The sequence below is a fragment of the Amaranthus tricolor genome, chromosome 13 (genome assembly GCF_026212465.1).
Source record: "Amaranthus tricolor cultivar Red isolate AtriRed21 chromosome 13, ASM2621246v1, whole genome shotgun sequence".
Lineage (NCBI taxonomy): Eukaryota > Viridiplantae > Streptophyta > Magnoliopsida > Caryophyllales > Amaranthaceae > Amaranthus > Amaranthus tricolor.
The window spans coordinates 333878-351795 of NC_080059.1; the positions used below are offsets into that span (position 1 = coordinate 333878).

The 17918-nt window shown below is 32.2% G+C and overlaps 2 protein-coding genes across 2 annotated transcripts; both read left to right on the top strand.

Moving 5' to 3' along the window:
- LOC130797623 (probable boron transporter 2) lies at nt 1-5895 on the top strand. Its single transcript, XM_057660289.1, has 12 exons — nt 1-1506; nt 1791-1873; nt 1966-2158; nt 2235-2373; nt 2568-2733; nt 2975-3141; nt 3284-3457; nt 3604-3699; nt 4251-4388; nt 4476-4795; nt 4891-5161; nt 5395-5895. Exons 1-12 carry the CDS (start codon nt 1403-1405, stop codon nt 5704-5706), a joined length of 2163 nt encoding a protein of 720 aa, XP_057516272.1. The 5' UTR covers nt 1-1402; the 3' UTR covers nt 5707-5895.
- A 9539-nt stretch (nt 5896-15434) lies between these two features.
- LOC130798188 (transcription factor MYB98-like) lies at nt 15435-17602 on the top strand. The gene is made up of 3 exons (XM_057661077.1): nt 15435-15940; nt 16053-16179; nt 17027-17602. Exons 1-3 carry the CDS (start codon nt 15435-15437, stop codon nt 17600-17602), a joined length of 1209 nt encoding a protein of 402 aa, XP_057517060.1.
- Nucleotides 17603-17918: the final 316 nt, after the last annotated feature.

Genomic DNA, 17918 nt, shown 5'->3' on the forward strand with positions numbered 1-17918 from the left:
ATTGGTTATGCATATTCTAATCTTGTATGCTTACTTCTAAACTTGTACTGTGCAGGAGTATTTAATTGTATACGTCCTTCTCCCTGCCTAATAAGCTTGCATATCATTTGACCCCTTTTTCCAAACTCCCAACAAACTCTTTCAAAATCCTTTCTTTCTGTCATTATACTTCCTAATTCCTATTTATGCTCACACTTCTCTCACAAACCCACATTCATCATCTTTCTCCACCACAAAAATAACCTTCCATTGTTATAACTTACTCCATAACATCTACAAAACTCATAATTCACGCGCTTTTACCCTCATTTATTGCTGCATAGCTGTTGCCCAGTTGTTTTTCTGGCTTCATTGTGTCTCTTCTTTGTCAGTCTGTTCATATATTCTCTTGTTTCAAATCATTATTTTTTCAAATTTTGTCAATACTCGGTTGCATTAATCTCTTCCAAAACAGTTCCACTGTAATGGGTTCTCGTTAAATTTTCCGTTCATTTCTCATTTCAGTGCCTATCTTTCCTTAACTTGTACTTCTAGACCCTTTTACTTAATTTTCTCTAATGGGTTTTCGTTAGTTTATGGTTAACAGTTGTCTTTCTGTGTTTTTGGTGATGCCTATTTGCCTTATCTCGTGGTAAACCAGCTATATTGTTGTTTTCAGCCATGGGTCTTCGCTAAATTCCTATCTTTAAGCTGTGTTCTTGTCTTTTGACAAATGCCCATTTGCACAACATTCTGCTAAAGTATTAATCTTCATGTTTGTGATAATGAGTTGTCGTTAATTTTCTTGTATTTTTGGTCAAAATCCCAGTACCCTAGAGTATTGTAGTGGTGCTCTACTGTTCTTGACTTGAGTTGTTGAAATTGTGAAGTTAGACCATGTAATTGACCTCAGATTATTTTATTGGTTTGTAGTAGTATCAATTCAGTCATAATTTTTATATGGATCTGAATTCTGGTACAGATAGGAACTAGTTGGGACATTAGTTGATGAAATTTGCTGATCTACCTTTAATTTGACTAGTTGATCTTCTTTGTATAACATAGTTATGGAGCTCAAGTAAGCAATAGGAACTTGTTAGCTCTTATATCATTTTAAATTCATTCATTTATTTATAGCTCTATATAAACTAATTAAAGGTGGGTCAGCATAAGTTCAGGTTCAATAAGATGTAAGCTCTCCAGTGTATTACTATCCAATGAGCAAGATGAACCAAAAATTTTGTTTCATGAATAATGATCAAACACTAGTAGCTTTCTACCCTTAATGGAAACTTGATTATAGTATTTGCCTCTCGAGTCACTTTGAATTTGAGTGATTTTAGTTCTTGTGTGGCCTCTTATTAGTTAGGTTATCAACTTATCATAGTGTATCCTTTGACGGAGAGGGACTCCTTGAAGGGTTATGGAGGAAACTTTTGTTCCCTTTCGTGGAATTAAGAATGATCTTAAGGCTAGACTTCTTTGCTACAAGCAAGATTGGACTGGAGGCCTTGGAGCTGGAATAAGGTTTGTATTAGCTTTTTTTGGCATTAGATACAATCTTGTGCTGATTTTATTGTTCATCTTCTTTAACTAGTTGCCTAAGTTGTCGTCATTGCTCATAGAAGCTATGTGTAGGGTCTGGGGAGGGTTGGATGACAACAAACAATACCCTCAAAAAAAGAGATGAGAAGGTTGTGGCTAGTTAGACCTTCGGCTAACTAGTTGTCTAAGTATTAATTGTTATTAGAGATTTGTTAATAATGGATCAATAGGATACTTATGTATGCTTTTCCCTGGTTTTGGTTCAGGATTTTAGCTCCAACAACTTATGTCTTCTTTGCTTCTTCAATTCCAGTCATATCTTTTGGGGAACAACTTGAAAGAAATACTGGTATTGGCATACTGCTAGAATTTCCACCAGCTTTATAGATGTTATGTCAAACAAGCTTCAGGATGACATACTTTGTTCAATTGTTATTGTAGATGGCTCTTTGACTGCAGTTCATACCCTTGCTTCAACTGCTATTTGTGGTATTATCCATTCAATCTTTGGCGGACAGCCATTGCTTATTCTAGGAGTAGCTGAACCGACAGTTCTTATGTATACATTTATGTATAACTTTGCCAAGGAGAGGAAGGAATTGGGGCATAAGCTTTTCTTGGCGTGGGCCGCCTGGTAGTTTTCGAAATCAATCATATATATACTAGGGGCTTTTCTTGACACTTGTTAATGTCTGTGATTTTACATGTAGGGTTTCTGTATGGACCGCCCTTCTGCTTTTTTTGTTAGCCGTTTTGGGAGCATGCTCCATTATCAATAGATTCACACGCTTAGCTGGTGAGCTATTTGGTCTGCTTATTGCAATGCTGTTCATGCAGCAGGCTATTCGGGTGAGTGTGATTCGTCCCTACTGTTCAATAATGTGAATCATCAGTCTCTATGCTGTTTACTGAGGGTTTAAATGTATCCATTCTGTCATAGTTTCTAATTTTGACCTTGTAATGTTGAATTGTTTTGAAACTACTCTTTTGATTAATTGGAAGATGCAGCATTGTTGGATAACAACTTAAGCGTTTCATTGCAGGGTGCTGTGGAGGAGTTTGTTATACCAGATCGAGAAAATCCAAATCAAACTGCATTTCTTCCTTCTTGGCGTTTTGGAAATGGAATGTTTGCATTGGTTCTTTCCTTTGGCCTTCTGCTAACAGCATTGAGGAGTCGTAAAGCTCGATCATGGCGATATGGTGCAGGTATACTTTTTATCTTTAGATCTATCTTCAGTCCCAACTGATGGAAAAGGGTGTTTTGGCTATGCAGAATGTATATTGACCTTTATCAAAAATTAATTTTCCTGCGACTTTTGTGCAGCAGGAACCATATTGGATAGATGTTGTAGACCCGTTTCTAGTTCAATTGTCTGCTTACTTAGTTTTTAATCATCTGCTGCTAATTCTTACTTCTATAACATCTTTGGTTGACTTAAATGACCAGGTTGGCTACGAGGATTTATTGCGGATTATGGTGTCCCACTTATGGTGCTGGTATGGACTGTTATATCTTATATACCAGTTCATGATGTTCCAAAAGGAATTCCTAGGCGCCTTTTCAGTCCGAGTCCATGGTCTTCTGGTTCTCACTCAAACTGGACAGTCATCAAGGTGCTTAAAGTGTGTTATTTGTTTTATTGCTTCAAATGTATTAAAGCAACTACAGGATCAATTTGCATGCGATTGACATAGTTTTTATCTAAGATTCCTTGCTTCAGATCCTCCTGAAAGTCCTTATCTTTGTTGTTTTCAGGACATGTTGAATGTACCTGCATTGTACATTGTTGGAGCATTCATCCCAGCCACCATGATTGCTGTCCTCTATTATTTTGATCATAGTGTTGCTTCTCAATTGGCCCAGCAAAAGGAGTTCAATCTCAAAAAACCGTCCTCATATCACTATGATCTCCTTCTACTCGGCTTTCTGGTTAGCAATTTATTTACAGAAGTGTCTTCATGATTTAAATTTCAAGCAGAAGTTCTTTTGAATAGTAGTTTCAAGCAAAATTTGATTTCTTAATTTGATTATAATTTTATAAAGCCACATTTATTTTTCATTTTGGTATTCACCAGGTTATATTTTGTGGCCTCATTGGTATTCCCCCCTCAAATGGAGTAATTCCTCAATCTCCAATGCATACAAGAAGCTTGGCTACTCTCAAACATCAGGTATCATTTAACATTATTTGGCATATAACAACCGCTTTCTGTTTATTGAAAAGTTTTCCCTTCCATCCTTGTGATAAGAGTTCGATTCTCACCACCTTAAGTAAGGATTAGTTCTCCTTTCCCTTTGCACGTAGGGAATTCTCTAATCTTATCTTTGATTAAAAAACCAATAAAAAATAAAAAATTCTTTGTGTCTATCCTCCCATGCCATTTCATGCTAAAGTTGGAAGGTTCAGCGAGCAGGACACTACAAATGAGTTCGAGGACATGATTAGACCCACAGCTGTACAATTTGTCAGACAATGCCTTTTAGACTAGTTGAAAAATTGCATTAGTTTTGGGCATATGCAGAAAATTTGTATTCAATAAAGCGATAGAGGAAGCTTATAACAACCATTTTTTGTGCTTTTATGCATTAGCTATCTCTCGATCTAAAGTTGATAAGCATCTTGTGCATGAGCAGAACTTCCAATATTTGTACAAGGCTTCAAGTACTTATGCAAATGTAATTGACTTGATTCTAAAATGATTGTCAATGGTTTTTGGAACAGCTTCTGAGGAACAAGCTTGTAGCGGCTGCAAGAAATAGCATTCAGAAAAATTCAAACTTGTGTCAGTTATACAGAACCATGCAAAATGCTTACAATGAAATGCAGACACCCCTTGTGTATCAAATGCCATCTTCTCTGGTAAATATGTTGATCTGGATCTGTTTCCTTGTATTAGCTCGGATTTTCGTCTCACACTCTTTAACTTAATCTCTGAACTCTGAACAGGGATTGAAGGAGCTGAAAGAATCGACAATTCAGAAGTTCACTACGACTGGTGACATTGATGCAGCAGTTGATGAAACTATTTTTGATGTAGATAAGGATGTAGATGACCTTTTACCCATCGAAGTCAAAGAACAACGCCTTAGCAATTTGCTTCAAGCTATAATGGTAGGTGGCTGTGTTGCTGCTATGCCTGTCTTGAAGAAAATTCCGACAGCTGTTCTTTGGGGATACTTTGCCTTCATGGCCATCGAAAGCTTACCAGGAAATCAGTTCTGGGAGAGGATTCTTCTACTTTTCACTGCTCCTGGTCGACGATACAAGTATGCACTTTTACCTTTGGACTCATACAGGAACTACAGAGTGGTTTGGTGGCTTTGCCAATTCATACGTACTTTTTTTCTGACAACCTTTTCAGGTTGCTCAAGGAGCAGCATGCAACCTTCATCGAGACAGTTCCATTCAAAACAATTGCACTCTTCACAATTTTTCAGACTGTATACTTATTGCTGTGTTTTGGCATAACATGGATCCCAATAGCAGGCGTTCTTTTTCCCTTGTTTATTATGCTTCTTGTGCCAGTTAGACAGTATGTTTTGCCCAAAATTTTCAAGGCAGCCCATCTTCAGGATTTGGATGCAGCTGAATATGAAGAGGCTCCTGCTGTTTCCTACAAAATGTCATTTGAAGTAAGTTCCGCAAATCCTTCCAACAAATTTTTTTTTTTAGGTTTATTGAACAGGGACTTATGTTTTGCTTGCTGATTACTTTCTGCGTTATCCAAAGGCAGACTCAAGTGCCCTCCAGTGTCTCCACGTTCAAATATGATACAATTTTCGATATTTTTTAATGAAAATTTTGTATCTAGTAGTAATTTGCGCACTGACTGACTTTTAACCTGGGTCCACTACTGTCTGCGTAGGGTCAAGATCCTGAGGTGTCTGCAAGTATAATAGAAAAAGGAGAATTCCTTGACGGAATCATGACAAGGAGTAGAGGTGAAATCCGTCACATTCAAAGTCCAAAGATAAGCAGCACAAACCCAGTTTCCCACGAGAATATGAGGCATGCTTCTAGCCCAGGGTTGTCTCATAGAGTATACAATCCTCAGATTTCCGAATCAAGGAAGGGGAAAAGTCCTGGAATGAGTCTTGAAGGGGTTGAGATAACAGAGATCCCTAGTCCCCGGCCTTCACAACTCGGAAGAAATTTTGATGCATCTTCTTCGAGCTAAGACGCGTATTACCCTCTTTAGTATAGCTGTTTGTTGAGGTGCTCGAGAGGCTTATTAATATATATTTTGTGGTTAATGGTTTTATTTCTAACCTGTCATATTTTATGTAGATTGTTGTAAAAAAAATGGATACATAAACTCATGATATTGAAGAAGAATTTATTGAATACTCTATTAAATGTTTCTGAATCCCTAATGACCCTACTATTCCTTTGATTGGATATCTATTTTTTCAACAGTTTTTTGTGCATAACTCCATTGTGCATTGTTTACTAGACCTCGTGTAATGCAAAAATTTAGCTAAAACCTTAATCCCAAAGGGTTGGGTCGGTTACTTGAACCATTGGATTAGATTCAGTGTTCACGTGAATTCTTCTTCTTCATTCATTTCTAAGATCTCTTGTTTCATGTCAATTAAGGTCATGTTTGGTATATGAACATTTATCAAAATCTAGTTGCTCCTACACATTTGATTTAACTAATGTGTTTGAGCATTGGACTTTGCGGACCAACATCATAGTGTTGAAGCTCCAAACATCTGTGAACGAGGTGTATCTTCTACGAGACATCGTGTACTGTTAAACATGCTTTACCCTGAAACTCAAATATTGACATGGGTTTCACAATCTGTACTGTTCATCTTGGTACCTGATGAATGATTGTCTTGAACAGTTATACATGTCCTAATCGTTTCCTAATCCTATCTTATCAGGTAACCTCTTTAACCAGCACTTGTCTGTTTATTTTCATGCTTCTTGCTTTACCTTTTGCAGTGAGTAAGTGTCTTCAACTTGAACAAGTATCTTTCTTTTAATAGCTATGGTACTCTTTTGTATCCATGTAATACGCATGATAGTAGGGATTACTCTGCTACTAAGTAAGTCTATATCACAATATATCACATAGTGCAAAGGTACGGTAGTTACAACATGATGATGCGGATTGCAGGCGTTTTTTAGTTGCTTCGGCCCATATTTAAATTTCAATAGCCTAAAACCTTTATCAATACAGTTATAATATGATGATATTTTGCACTATGCTCTAACAAAGACCACGACATAACTGTTAACTGTCTAATGTTTGCTTTGTTATCTTTGCATTTGAGAGTTCCTTTTTCTTCTAAACATACACAGTACATACACTGTTTTACATGACATAAATACTACTTTCATTTCATTTATATTATGATTATTGATGGTACGAGTTGATCTCATTTCATTGAAGCAGAAACAAAAGAAGAAGGGTCACATAATAAAAAGGGGTCATATAAAATGAGAAGAAAGTAGGATACTCCTAACTCCATTATGAAAGAGGTGAAACACAAGCTAGTGGATTATGATTGTATCATTTTTATGTCATAACTCCCACTAAAAAGACCCATCTTTTCGTACAACAACAGTTCTCTGCATATATATATATATATTTTTTTGCATGGGATGTGAATTGGGATGAAGATTGATAATCACTAACAATGCTTATTATTGGTTCTTAGCTTTACATATATTGTTGAACTGTCTATCTTTTGTCATATATACTTTCACTTGCAATTTTATTTTTGTTTTTAACAAACTTCATCTTACTGGATTTCCATTTCATTTTGTATTGGGCTATACCTAACTAATCTACTTCATTAAATCTCTTTCAAGATTGTGTTTCTCCACTTAATTTAATATCTTATGGATAACAAGTGTTCTTGGCTTCAAATCAAGATGTTCCATGATACTACGAACAAACCTGACTTTAGGTTTGACAATTTTTATTATAAAAAGCTTATTTTATTCGATCTTTCTATCCTTGTCAATCACATAATCACATTTAGTATGGCTTTTTTTTTTAAAAAAAAGAACCTAATAATACTTTCGTAAAAATGTCATAAAGTAACAATCGATCAAACGCATACAATTTTAGTCTAACACTAGAGTCTTTCTTCTGTCACATCACTGTTTATTACAGCTTCCTCCAAGGGGGAAATAGAGATAAGTTTGATACTACTAACTGTATTAGCAGAACTGACACATGAGATGACGTCATATACCTTTTTACCATTAAATAGATAATAATTTTCCAAAGTCTCACCATAAGTGACTTTAAAACTCAATATATGGCTAGATCGAATCTAATAAATGAATAAAACAACTTTATAATATAACGAGAATAAACTTTATATGTAACTAAAAACGAAAGAAACAAAAATAAAAAAAAATTGAGGCTTACCACCAATTATAGGATTGCCGGTAACTCTAAATTTAACAATATAAGTTAGGGTTTTCACGACAGAAAAAAAATGGAGGAAGGAGAAAAAAAAAAAAAAAAGGGGAGAGAGTACATTTAGTATGGCTCTGAATGTAATCCGGAGGGGCCATCTTAGAAAATATCTGAGCTCAAAGTGAAAACTAAAGTTAAACTCCAATTATTATGACATATTCGAATATATTTTTTCTTTCAAATTCAGTTATGTTCTACTCTTTTTTATTAGAAGCCACAATCAAACTTTATAATAATTGAAGGCCATCGGGAAAATAAATTAGAATAATAAAAAACTAGAAAAAAGTATTGAGAATTTGAAAGATAATTTATGTTTAATTTTATGGTTGAGAAAAAACTACTCCTTTTACCTGGGTCGATAAGAATAAAAAAAGAAAAAGAGTGAGTGGAGAAGTTGTAGAAGTTTTAATAGAGGTTTTTTGGAGTGAAAATGTGGTTATTCTTTTAGTTAGGGTTTATGATTTGGAGGAAGTGAATGGGGAAGAAGCTTGTTGTATTTTTATCTTGTGCCGGTTTGCTAGTATTAACAATGAACAAAAAAAGTAGGTTTAAAAAAGTTAAACTCCATTGTTTGCCGTTAAAAAGAACAAAAGGGTTTTAATTTTTTTTTGACCATTTTCCCTTTTGTTCGCTGTTAATAACAACGAATGTTAACTTATTTGAGCTTCTGGCGAGAGACGCATATTTTGAGAAGCAACTGCTTCTTGTATGAGACCGTCTTACCGTGAGACGAGTCCATACAAAAGGTTTATTATGCTAAAAGTTTTATAATTGAAAGGTTCATTAAAGCTTTTTTTTATTAATTTCATTATTAAAACAAAAGTATTTTCATTTTCAACAAGTCTTGTATCAGACCGTTTCACTGTGAGACAAGCTCATGCAAACAGCCCATTAAGAATAAAATATTAAAAAAATAAAAAAATTTAAATTGTAAAAAGCAGCAGTTTTTTTTTAAAAAAAATTGGGTTGACCAAATTGAGGTTGTCTTATGGTGAGACGATTTTAATAAAGAATTAGCAGCCAGTCTCCCGAGAGACGTCTTTTAAGTCCTATCCATTGAAACATATTCTCTCTCTTACTTTATATTTTCTTTTATGGGCCGACCCAGTCAGAGATGGTGTCTTCTCTCACAAATTTGTGAAGAAATAGTGTTTAAATTTTCGTGGAATGGAATGAGACGTTGGGCAAGAAAACTTTGGCCTTATGTTATATATAAACGGCCCATTTGTAAACATTACCACCATGGATAAAAATTTTGGGCTTATGGAATATACTAATTCCTTATTGAGGTCGCCTCATTGTAAGATGACTTCAATTGGATTAGCCTAGACTATTAAAAAGCAGCTCGTCTTGTATGAGACCGTCACACTATAAGACGGGCCCATATAATTAGCCAATTTCTTTAATTGATTACGTTAAGATCGTAACGATCGTTTAAAGGTTATAAGTAATCACTTTAAACTATAAAAAAATTATTATTTTAAAATTATAAGTGATCACTTTAACGTTACAAATAATCACTTTAAGACAAAAAATACGTATTGGGCCAGCCCAATAAAGATGGTTTTACCTTGAGACAGTCTCATTTAAGAATTAGTGATGAAAAAACTGCTTCATGTACAAGTGTAAATTCAGTTTTATTGTTTTTTTTAATGTTTTTTTACTAATGGACTTTTTGTATGGTCTCGTCTCACGATAAGACGGTCTCATACAAGACGGTCTCATACAAGACGGTTTAGTGGTAAATTACTCTCATGAGAGACCGTCTCTCGATAAAACAATCTAAAAATTAAACGTTTATATGCTAATATATGATTAGATTATTTAATCTATGTATGAGGATTTTGTGAACATCTCATAAGTTTGTGAAAATTTGAATAGAAAATAGTATAGTCCACTTTGACCAATGCAATCACATGTTTTCCGTTCCTACAAATGATATTAACTTTGTCAAACTTTTTCTTTGACCAATTAATTAAAAGAAATGTAGTATTCATAACTACAAAGATCTTATTTGATATATGTATTAATTCATAAGAAAGTAAAGTTCATATTTAAGCTTATATTAAAGAAAAAATTGACAGTTTTAATTATTCCACTCATCCACTCTCATATTTGAATTAATTTTTAATGATATAATGTTTGTCATATTTTGCTCCACAACATACCATAAATTAATAAATTAATAAAATGTAATAATAGAATATGCTGTCAACAAACTAAGATAATACTAAGATTATTCATAAGCGAACTAAGGGCAAATGTTGAATTAGTAGAAAATAATCTAAAGATAGAATTATTCACAGCGGACGAGCAAAAAATTGAATTATTAAAGTCAAATTTTCAATTTTACGTTTACTACAATACTTGACAAATACTTCCTTTGTTTCTTAATGAAGTTCCCACAATTCACGGGAATTAAGATAAATAGATTCTTTTAGATAGCGTGGATGTGTGGACACACATTGATGGATTGAATTAGGAACCAAGAGTTTAGAGACAAATTAGGGGTAGCACCTATTTCTGAAAAAATGCACGAAAATAGATTGAGATGGTTTGGACATGTGCAGAGAAAGACCCTCGCCGCCCCCGTAAGAAGAGTAGAAAGCATTATAGTAGAGGGTAAGAGGAGTCGATGAAGACCCAGGAGAACTTGGGATGAGTAGATAAAAATTGACTTGCGTGAGCTAAACCTCTCCGAGGGCCTGATTAGGGATAGGGGTAGTTGGAGACGTCATATCCATGTTTTAAATTACTAATGCCCTTGTAGATTACCTCTTTGTGTTCTTACCATCCTGCTCCTCTCGTTTCTTTATTAGTTTTTCTGTCCCCTTCTATTTTATTTTGTAGGTGGGTCTACTTTTTATTTATGATCCTTTTTATCTTTCACGTGTAGCTACGTCTCCGTATTTTTCTCGAGTCGGGGGACTCCTTTGGCCGCGCTCTCCTCTATGGGTATGAGTTGTTGTCGTCCTTTCCTCCCCAGACCCTGTCCATTGTTTTTTCTATGAGCGGGATATACTGGGTTGGCGATGATAATGAAGATTCTTTTAGATAACAAATATATTATTTTATTGAATTAACAAATTTAATAGATGAAAAATGGGGACCATAAACAATATAAAAATATTAAAAGAAGGTTAGTGAAAAAATTACGAGGACTACAACTAATAAAAAATATTTTTATAAAGTTATTGGGAAACATGTAGAGACCATAAGAATAAAAAATGTTAAAATAAAATTAGTGAAAGATATATGAGGACCAATAGCATTATAAAAATAATAAAATGAGAATAAAAAAAGTTATTTTGTCCAAAATTTATGATATAAATAGAAAGATTCTTTGTGGAGACAATAAAAAAAATAACATTTTTAAGGAACGAAGCGAGTAATTGTTTATTTGTAGTTAATGGAATTAGTGAATTTGATTTGAATGGAAGATTTGATCATTTGATCAACTAAATTGTACTAAGAGTCTATGTCAATGTATGTTATTAATAGATAGATATTGATCAATTTAGCCTCATACAGTAATATGGTAAAATCAAATTTTTTTTAATTCAAACTCCAACTTTTTTCCATCTTCTTTGTAGTTAGTTTTTTTTTTTTTTTTTTTAATATATGTTATAGTTAAAACATTAATTATTATCATTGTTGTTATAAATATTATTATTATCATTACTATATTATTATTAGCAAAAAGGAAGAAAACTTTTATTAAAATTAGTCATGTCAAATACATCATATTATTCTTCAGTCCTTATTATTTTAAAATAATCACATAATTTACAAGTTTTTCTTTAACCATCTTTAGTGCATTATCTTAAACTACAAATATAGTCCTAAGGGATTTTAATTTGAATCTTAAATATATAAACCAAGTTATTTTATAAGATGTTATGACAATATTTGTTAGGGTTTTTGAAGATCGTCAATAATTTGTAAGAACTTCATTTCATATTTGTGTTATCTATGAGAAAGGCTTTTATTTAGTTGCTCTTTTTAAATGTTGATTTTAATGTATGATAACCATTATTTGTGTATCAACCAAGAAAAATTTTGAAGTTCTAATGGATCATACTAGGGTACTCTTACGTCCATTTATGATTTTCTATAGAATATGGTAATTTTAAAAAGATTTTTTAAGTTTTCTTCTAACTTTGTCTATGAAAAGTTGTAAATTACTTCAAAAAACATGAATTATACTCTAATATGAGGTCATTGAGAAACCTAGTTTCTTAGATCCTAATTTTGTAAGTTTATTTGCCTGCTCCTTATGATTTATAGAAGGGATTCGAGCATGGATGAAACTCTCTATGTGCAATTGCATCACACAATATTTACTTGTGTGTCTATTGAGACGTAGTTATTACTCTCTAGAAATTTACAAACTTTTAGCATCCTTTACATTTTTTAAAGAAATCTTTTTACTTTATCTCTAAAAAACTTTGAGTTGAAGACTTTAAGAAGGGTTATTGAGATCAATCTCGCATTGAGATCAATCTTGCACCTCTACTTTTGATTCTCCAAAATTATAAACACTTGGATTTTTGGTTATCGAGATCAATCTCGCACCATCTTACAAGAGAACTTGACCTTACAACCTTTATACGTGTGTTTTGGGATGTACTTGTGACTTCTAGTGAATCTTTATGTGGCTTTCTTGGTGGTTGTTTATGGTTCCTTAAGGCCTACAATGACCAAATGAGGTTGATGGTGTTCCCATTGAAAGTCAATAGTTTCTTTTGAAAATTTAAAAAAAATAAGATTATTTAACAACTTAATTTCAAAAATAAGCTCTGTGAAAACTTATTTCCCAAAATAAGCGTCCGTACATCCAAGCCTAGCCTCAGGAGGAGTCGCTGTTAGTAACAGCGAAAGTGAAAAAAAAAATTAAAAGCCCAAACTCGCTGTTAGTAACAGCGACTTAATGCGTTTTATATTTTTTTGCACAATTGATTTAATCTTACTAAACAGTATTTGTGAATCGAAATCCCAAGATCATGATCGGTACTATGGCACAATTGGTTTCTACATTTCATCTTGTTTTCCTCTCCTCTTTTAATCTTTAATTAGTAAATTAAAGCCAAAATAAATTTTAGAAAAGTTCTTCTACACCGGGACTTCACCTTGAGTGATTTGGGTCGCGTTTCGTGGTGATCGGGGACAGACATTCCCGGATCGCGGAACGTGGCTTCGTTCCACGTTCCATGTAACTATGCTTGACATGCTATTAGAGCTAATGTGACAAGAGATCACATGTTCAAATCTTATTCACCCCTAATTTAAGGTGAAATATTTCGTGTTGGGTATGAGGAGGGCTTGTGTTGCATTCAAAATTCTAGTCCACTTAGCTCTTGTATGAGGGGTCGTGTTTGAGTATATAACATATTCTGAGGCCTCGACCATCAGCTTAAATTTTGGATTGAGTTGGTTCCTTGAAATTTTCACCGAAATCTCCTTGCAAACAAAAAACTCAATTCATTGTTATTTCCACAATTTACAACTATGTATGAAACTGGACCTATTGTCTTGTTTGAGAAGTTTTTTGTGTTTAAGCTACGCAACTTATGATCCTATTATAATTGGGAGACTGTCTAATCTCACTCCAGTTTAGATTACTCTACAATCTAACCACTCAGTACAATGAAAAAACTGCAAGAAATCGGAACACGCGGTCCATAGTAGTGAGACAAAAATTAGGAGGAGAGGTTCTGTTCATAAAGTTTTTGGGTAGTTTCAAAACTATGGACAAACCAATTGTGCCACAGTACCGATCATGATCTTGGGATTTCGATTCACAAATACTATTTAATAAGATTAAATCAATTGTGCAAAAAAATATAAAACGCATTAAGTCGCTGTTACTAACTGCGACTTAAAAAAAAAAATAAATTTTAAGTCGATGTAAGTAACAGCGACTTTGGGCTTTTAAATTTTTTTTTTAAGTCGCTGTTACTAACAGCGACTTTGGGCTTTTAATTTTTTTTTTTCACTTTCGCTGTTACTAACAGCGACTCTTTCCGAGGCTAGGCTTGGATGTACGGACGCTTATTTTGGAAAATAAGTTTTCACGGAGCTTATTTTTGGAATTAAGTTGTTAAATAATCTTATTTTTTTCAAATTTTCGTTTCTTTTCGAGGGATATGCTTGAGAATTCATATTAAAACACATTTCTACTACGGATACTAAAGGGCTTTTCAAGATGATTCTTTTTTGGGGTCCAATTATAATTCATTAGGGTATTTAATATTCAATAATTCTCATTTCTCTTAGAAAAAATTAAATTTCCTATAAGAGTGAATCATAGTCTTTGATATAAGGATCGTTAGAATTTATTCTAATATGAGAGATAAATATTTTTTGAGTTTCATAATTCTAGTTGGACTAATAATTAAATTTAAATAATATAATAAATGCTCTGATACCAATTTGTAGCATTCTTTACTTTAAATCTTTAAATACTTAGAAAAGCATTTTAGTTATGTAATTTAGGATTCAAAGATTTGAATTTTTGGTTACCAAAACTTTTTGATAGTTGGGTATTTAAATATGGATGTTTTAAAGTTTTTAAAGATTTAAATTTAAGGGTGTATAATGAACCATATATTGGGACATACTTAATTATAGTCTTTCAAATAGGTGTCAGGGTGAAGCATTCTAAATCTCAATTAAAATTTTTTTTTAAATTTACTCATGTATCACATATGTTTCTTAATTGGTAATTTTAAGTATGAACTCCATTTGTCCAAGATAATTTGGAAGTAAAACCTTTACAAGTGTTCTTATTTTGAAGGTATTTGTAGACATTGAGAGATCATTTGTGGTCTTTTGATGCTTTACTTGCTGCCTTTATATAATTACCAAAGAGAAATTATACTGAAAGGGTAATGTAATAAAAGTGTAAAATATAAATCAGTAAAATAATTAAAAAATGCAAATTATATTTGAAATGGAAGGAAAAATATTACTTTGAAAATTTTTTAATTATTTCAAAAAACAGTTAACCCACTTTGACCAATACAATTACAATTACAAAGTTTTCTACACTTAATCAATATTTATCTTTGAAAAATTTATTATTAAGAAATAAAGCACATAAAACAATTATAATCTTACTTGATACAATTATTGATTGTAAGAGAGTGATTGGTCATATTTAAGCTAAAAAACATATATCTAAATCAAATATCCCCGCTTTTTAATATTTATTACCAAAACCGATTATAACAAATTTGAACAGTAATCAAATAATCAAAACTTTCCATCTCGGAGTTTTCCTATTAAAAAAGATAAAAATGAATCCTCATCACTTGCATTTGCTATATAAATAAAAAAGACCCTACGTATTCATTTTCTTAACAATAAAATATACATTGAATAAAAGAAAATCACTTTTAAAATCAACCATTGAACCCAAACTTTCAACCCTAGCTCCTTAACCATCTAATTCATCATCTTTCATGGATTTTGATGAAAAATTCTCATCTCATCTTCCATTGTTCTCTATGGACAATGCCTCATCATCTAATTTTATAGATGAGTTCCCTTTAGAAAATGATGATGTTAACCCAATTGAAACTTTTAATGTAAATGTATCATCCCCTCTTCCGATTAATTTTCACCAAACAAATTATTTGGATTCTCTTACAAACTTTTCAAAGGATTGTTTATCAAATTCAAATTTTCATAAAAACAAGCCCTGTATAAATCAAAAAACTCACCATGAAGTTTTAGAGCATTCTCAATTAATCAACTCAATAAATATTACTCAAACATATAACAACCCTTTTAAGTATTCTGAGTTAAACCTCTCAAATAACAAGCTTTTGAATGAAAACTCGTGCACAACTCCTATAATCAATCCCGCCAATATTTCAAGTGATTTATCAACTATCACAACAGTCAAAAAGGCAAAGGGAAAGAAGTCAAATGAACTCAAGGCTAAATGGACTACTGAAGAAGACAGGTTAAATCCAATATTTTTAAACTTTTATCAATTTTTTTTTTTATAAATTTATACAGATGCTTCATACATAATAAATGTTGAAATAATATTTATATGATGTATGTAAATGTAGATTATTGATCGACTTAGTTGAGCATCAAGGCATGAAGCAATGGTCTAAAATTGCCCAATTTTTTGAAGGAAGAATTGGAAAACAATGCAGAGAAAGATGGTACAACCAATTGAAATCAAATATTAAGGTAAACTCTCTTAGATTGTGTTTTAGAACAGATAAGTCATTTCAAATTATAATTTCAATTGTAAGATTATACATGAACAATTTTAAATTCTCAACTTTAACTATTTTTACAAATAATGATAAAAATGACTTAAAATCAAAATTGATTTTTCTTTTGATTTGCCAAACATTAAATTTGAGTTAATTGTAAATTTTCCAATGAAATATTCCCAAATACAACATTTAACAATTTATTAAATTATTTCCCCTTTTCAAGAAAGTATAATGATTCTACCCTTCAATAAATACATACATTTCCTTTTATTATCAAATAATTCTTCCATTTAATAATACTTGCTACAATTTTTTTCCCATCTCACAATACTTGCTAAATTAATATATATATATATATATATATATATATATATATATATATATATATATATATATATATATATATAAAGTAACTTAAAAATTAATCTATTTACCCCTATTTTATTCTTAAATTATATAATACTATCATCTGTTTCTAAAATTGTAACCACTGATATCTTAAATTATCAATATGAAAAAATTATAAAATTATATATATATATATATATATATATATATATATATATATATATATATATATATATATATATATATTATGATGAATCTATCAAGATCCTGCATAACTTATTTCAAAACCATAAACCATTAACGTGAGTCGCAAGGATTAATTATAAATGGAGAAAACTATTTATATATCACCATTTAGTAATCATAAATGAAAAGATCCTTTATTACTACTTTTTCTTCTAATTATCCTTTATTATTATTATTATTATTATTATTATATTATTATTATTATTAATGGTATTCTACAGAAAGATGAATGGACTGAAGAGGAGGATAGAATTATCATAAACGCCCACGCAAAATTCGGAAACAAATGGGCAGAAATTGCCAATATGTTACCTGGAAGAACAGATAACTCTATAAAAAACCATTGGAATGCCACTAAAAGAAGGCATTTTTCTAACAGAAAATCTAGAACAAAGACTTTAAGGCAAAGCTCTATTTTGGATGAGTACATGAAGAGCTTAACTCCTGAAACCATCAATGGAGCTTATTTGAATCAATCCTCCTCTTCAACAATGGCGTTTATGGAAAATAATATTCAAATCGGACAAATGGATGCAAGCTCCGGCTATCAATTAGGTCGAGAACAGGACATCAATGAGCTTCCGAATTTTAACTTTGACCCTCAAATTTTTGATGATAGTAACATAAACTATCTTCTTGATGATACAAATTTCAACATGGATGATAATAATGGGGGCGATGTTGGTAACGATCTTACAAATGATAATAATGGGGGCGATGTTGGTAACTGCACTAATTCTAGCCTAACGATGCTGCAAGCCGAGAACAAAAACGATCCAGATTTATATTGGATTTAATCTTCATTTTAGTAAATGTCGTAATACTCGGCCTAAATTTTTCCAAAAATATTAGCTTAATTAATGACCGGCGCTTTGTAAGAGATGCATCATATTTAAGGTTAAAGTAATATTTTAATCTATCTCAGATGTGGGTCAATAGATAATTATAGATTAGCGTAATGGTTAAGGGCTTTCTCTTCATCGTTGTAAGAGAGGTTTAAGTCTAACCCCCTACCAGGAAGGATCAATTCTCTCCCTCCAACATGTAAAAACCCTCTACCAAACTCCTGAAAAAAAAGATGTGGGTCGATAGAATTGAAATATTTCTACAAGC

What these genes read in the sequence shown, in the direction of transcription:
- LOC130797623 (XM_057660289.1), top strand. Translation starts at nt 1,403, where the DNA reads ATGGAGGAAACTTTTGTTCCCTTTCGTGGAATTAAGAATGATCTTAAG. An exon ending in ATCATGGCGATATGGTGCAG is followed by an intron (nt 2,734 to 2,974) that starts GTATACTTTTTA and finishes TTAAATGACCAG; the next exon opens with GTTGGCTACGAGGATTTATT. An exon ending in TCCTTCTACTCGGCTTTCTG is followed by an intron (nt 3,458 to 3,603) that starts GTTAGCAATTTA and finishes GGTATTCACCAG; the next exon opens with GTTATATTTTGTGGCCTCAT.
- LOC130798188 (XM_057661077.1), top strand. Translation starts at nt 15,435, where the DNA reads ATGGATTTTGATGAAAAATTCTCATCTCATCTTCCATTGTTCTCTATG. An exon ending in TGGACTACTGAAGAAGACAG is followed by an intron (nt 15,941 to 16,052) that starts GTTAAATCCAAT and finishes ATGTAAATGTAG; the next exon opens with ATTATTGATCGACTTAGTTG. An exon ending in AATTGAAATCAAATATTAAG is followed by an intron (nt 16,180 to 17,026) that starts GTAAACTCTCTT and finishes GGTATTCTACAG; the next exon opens with AAAGATGAATGGACTGAAGA.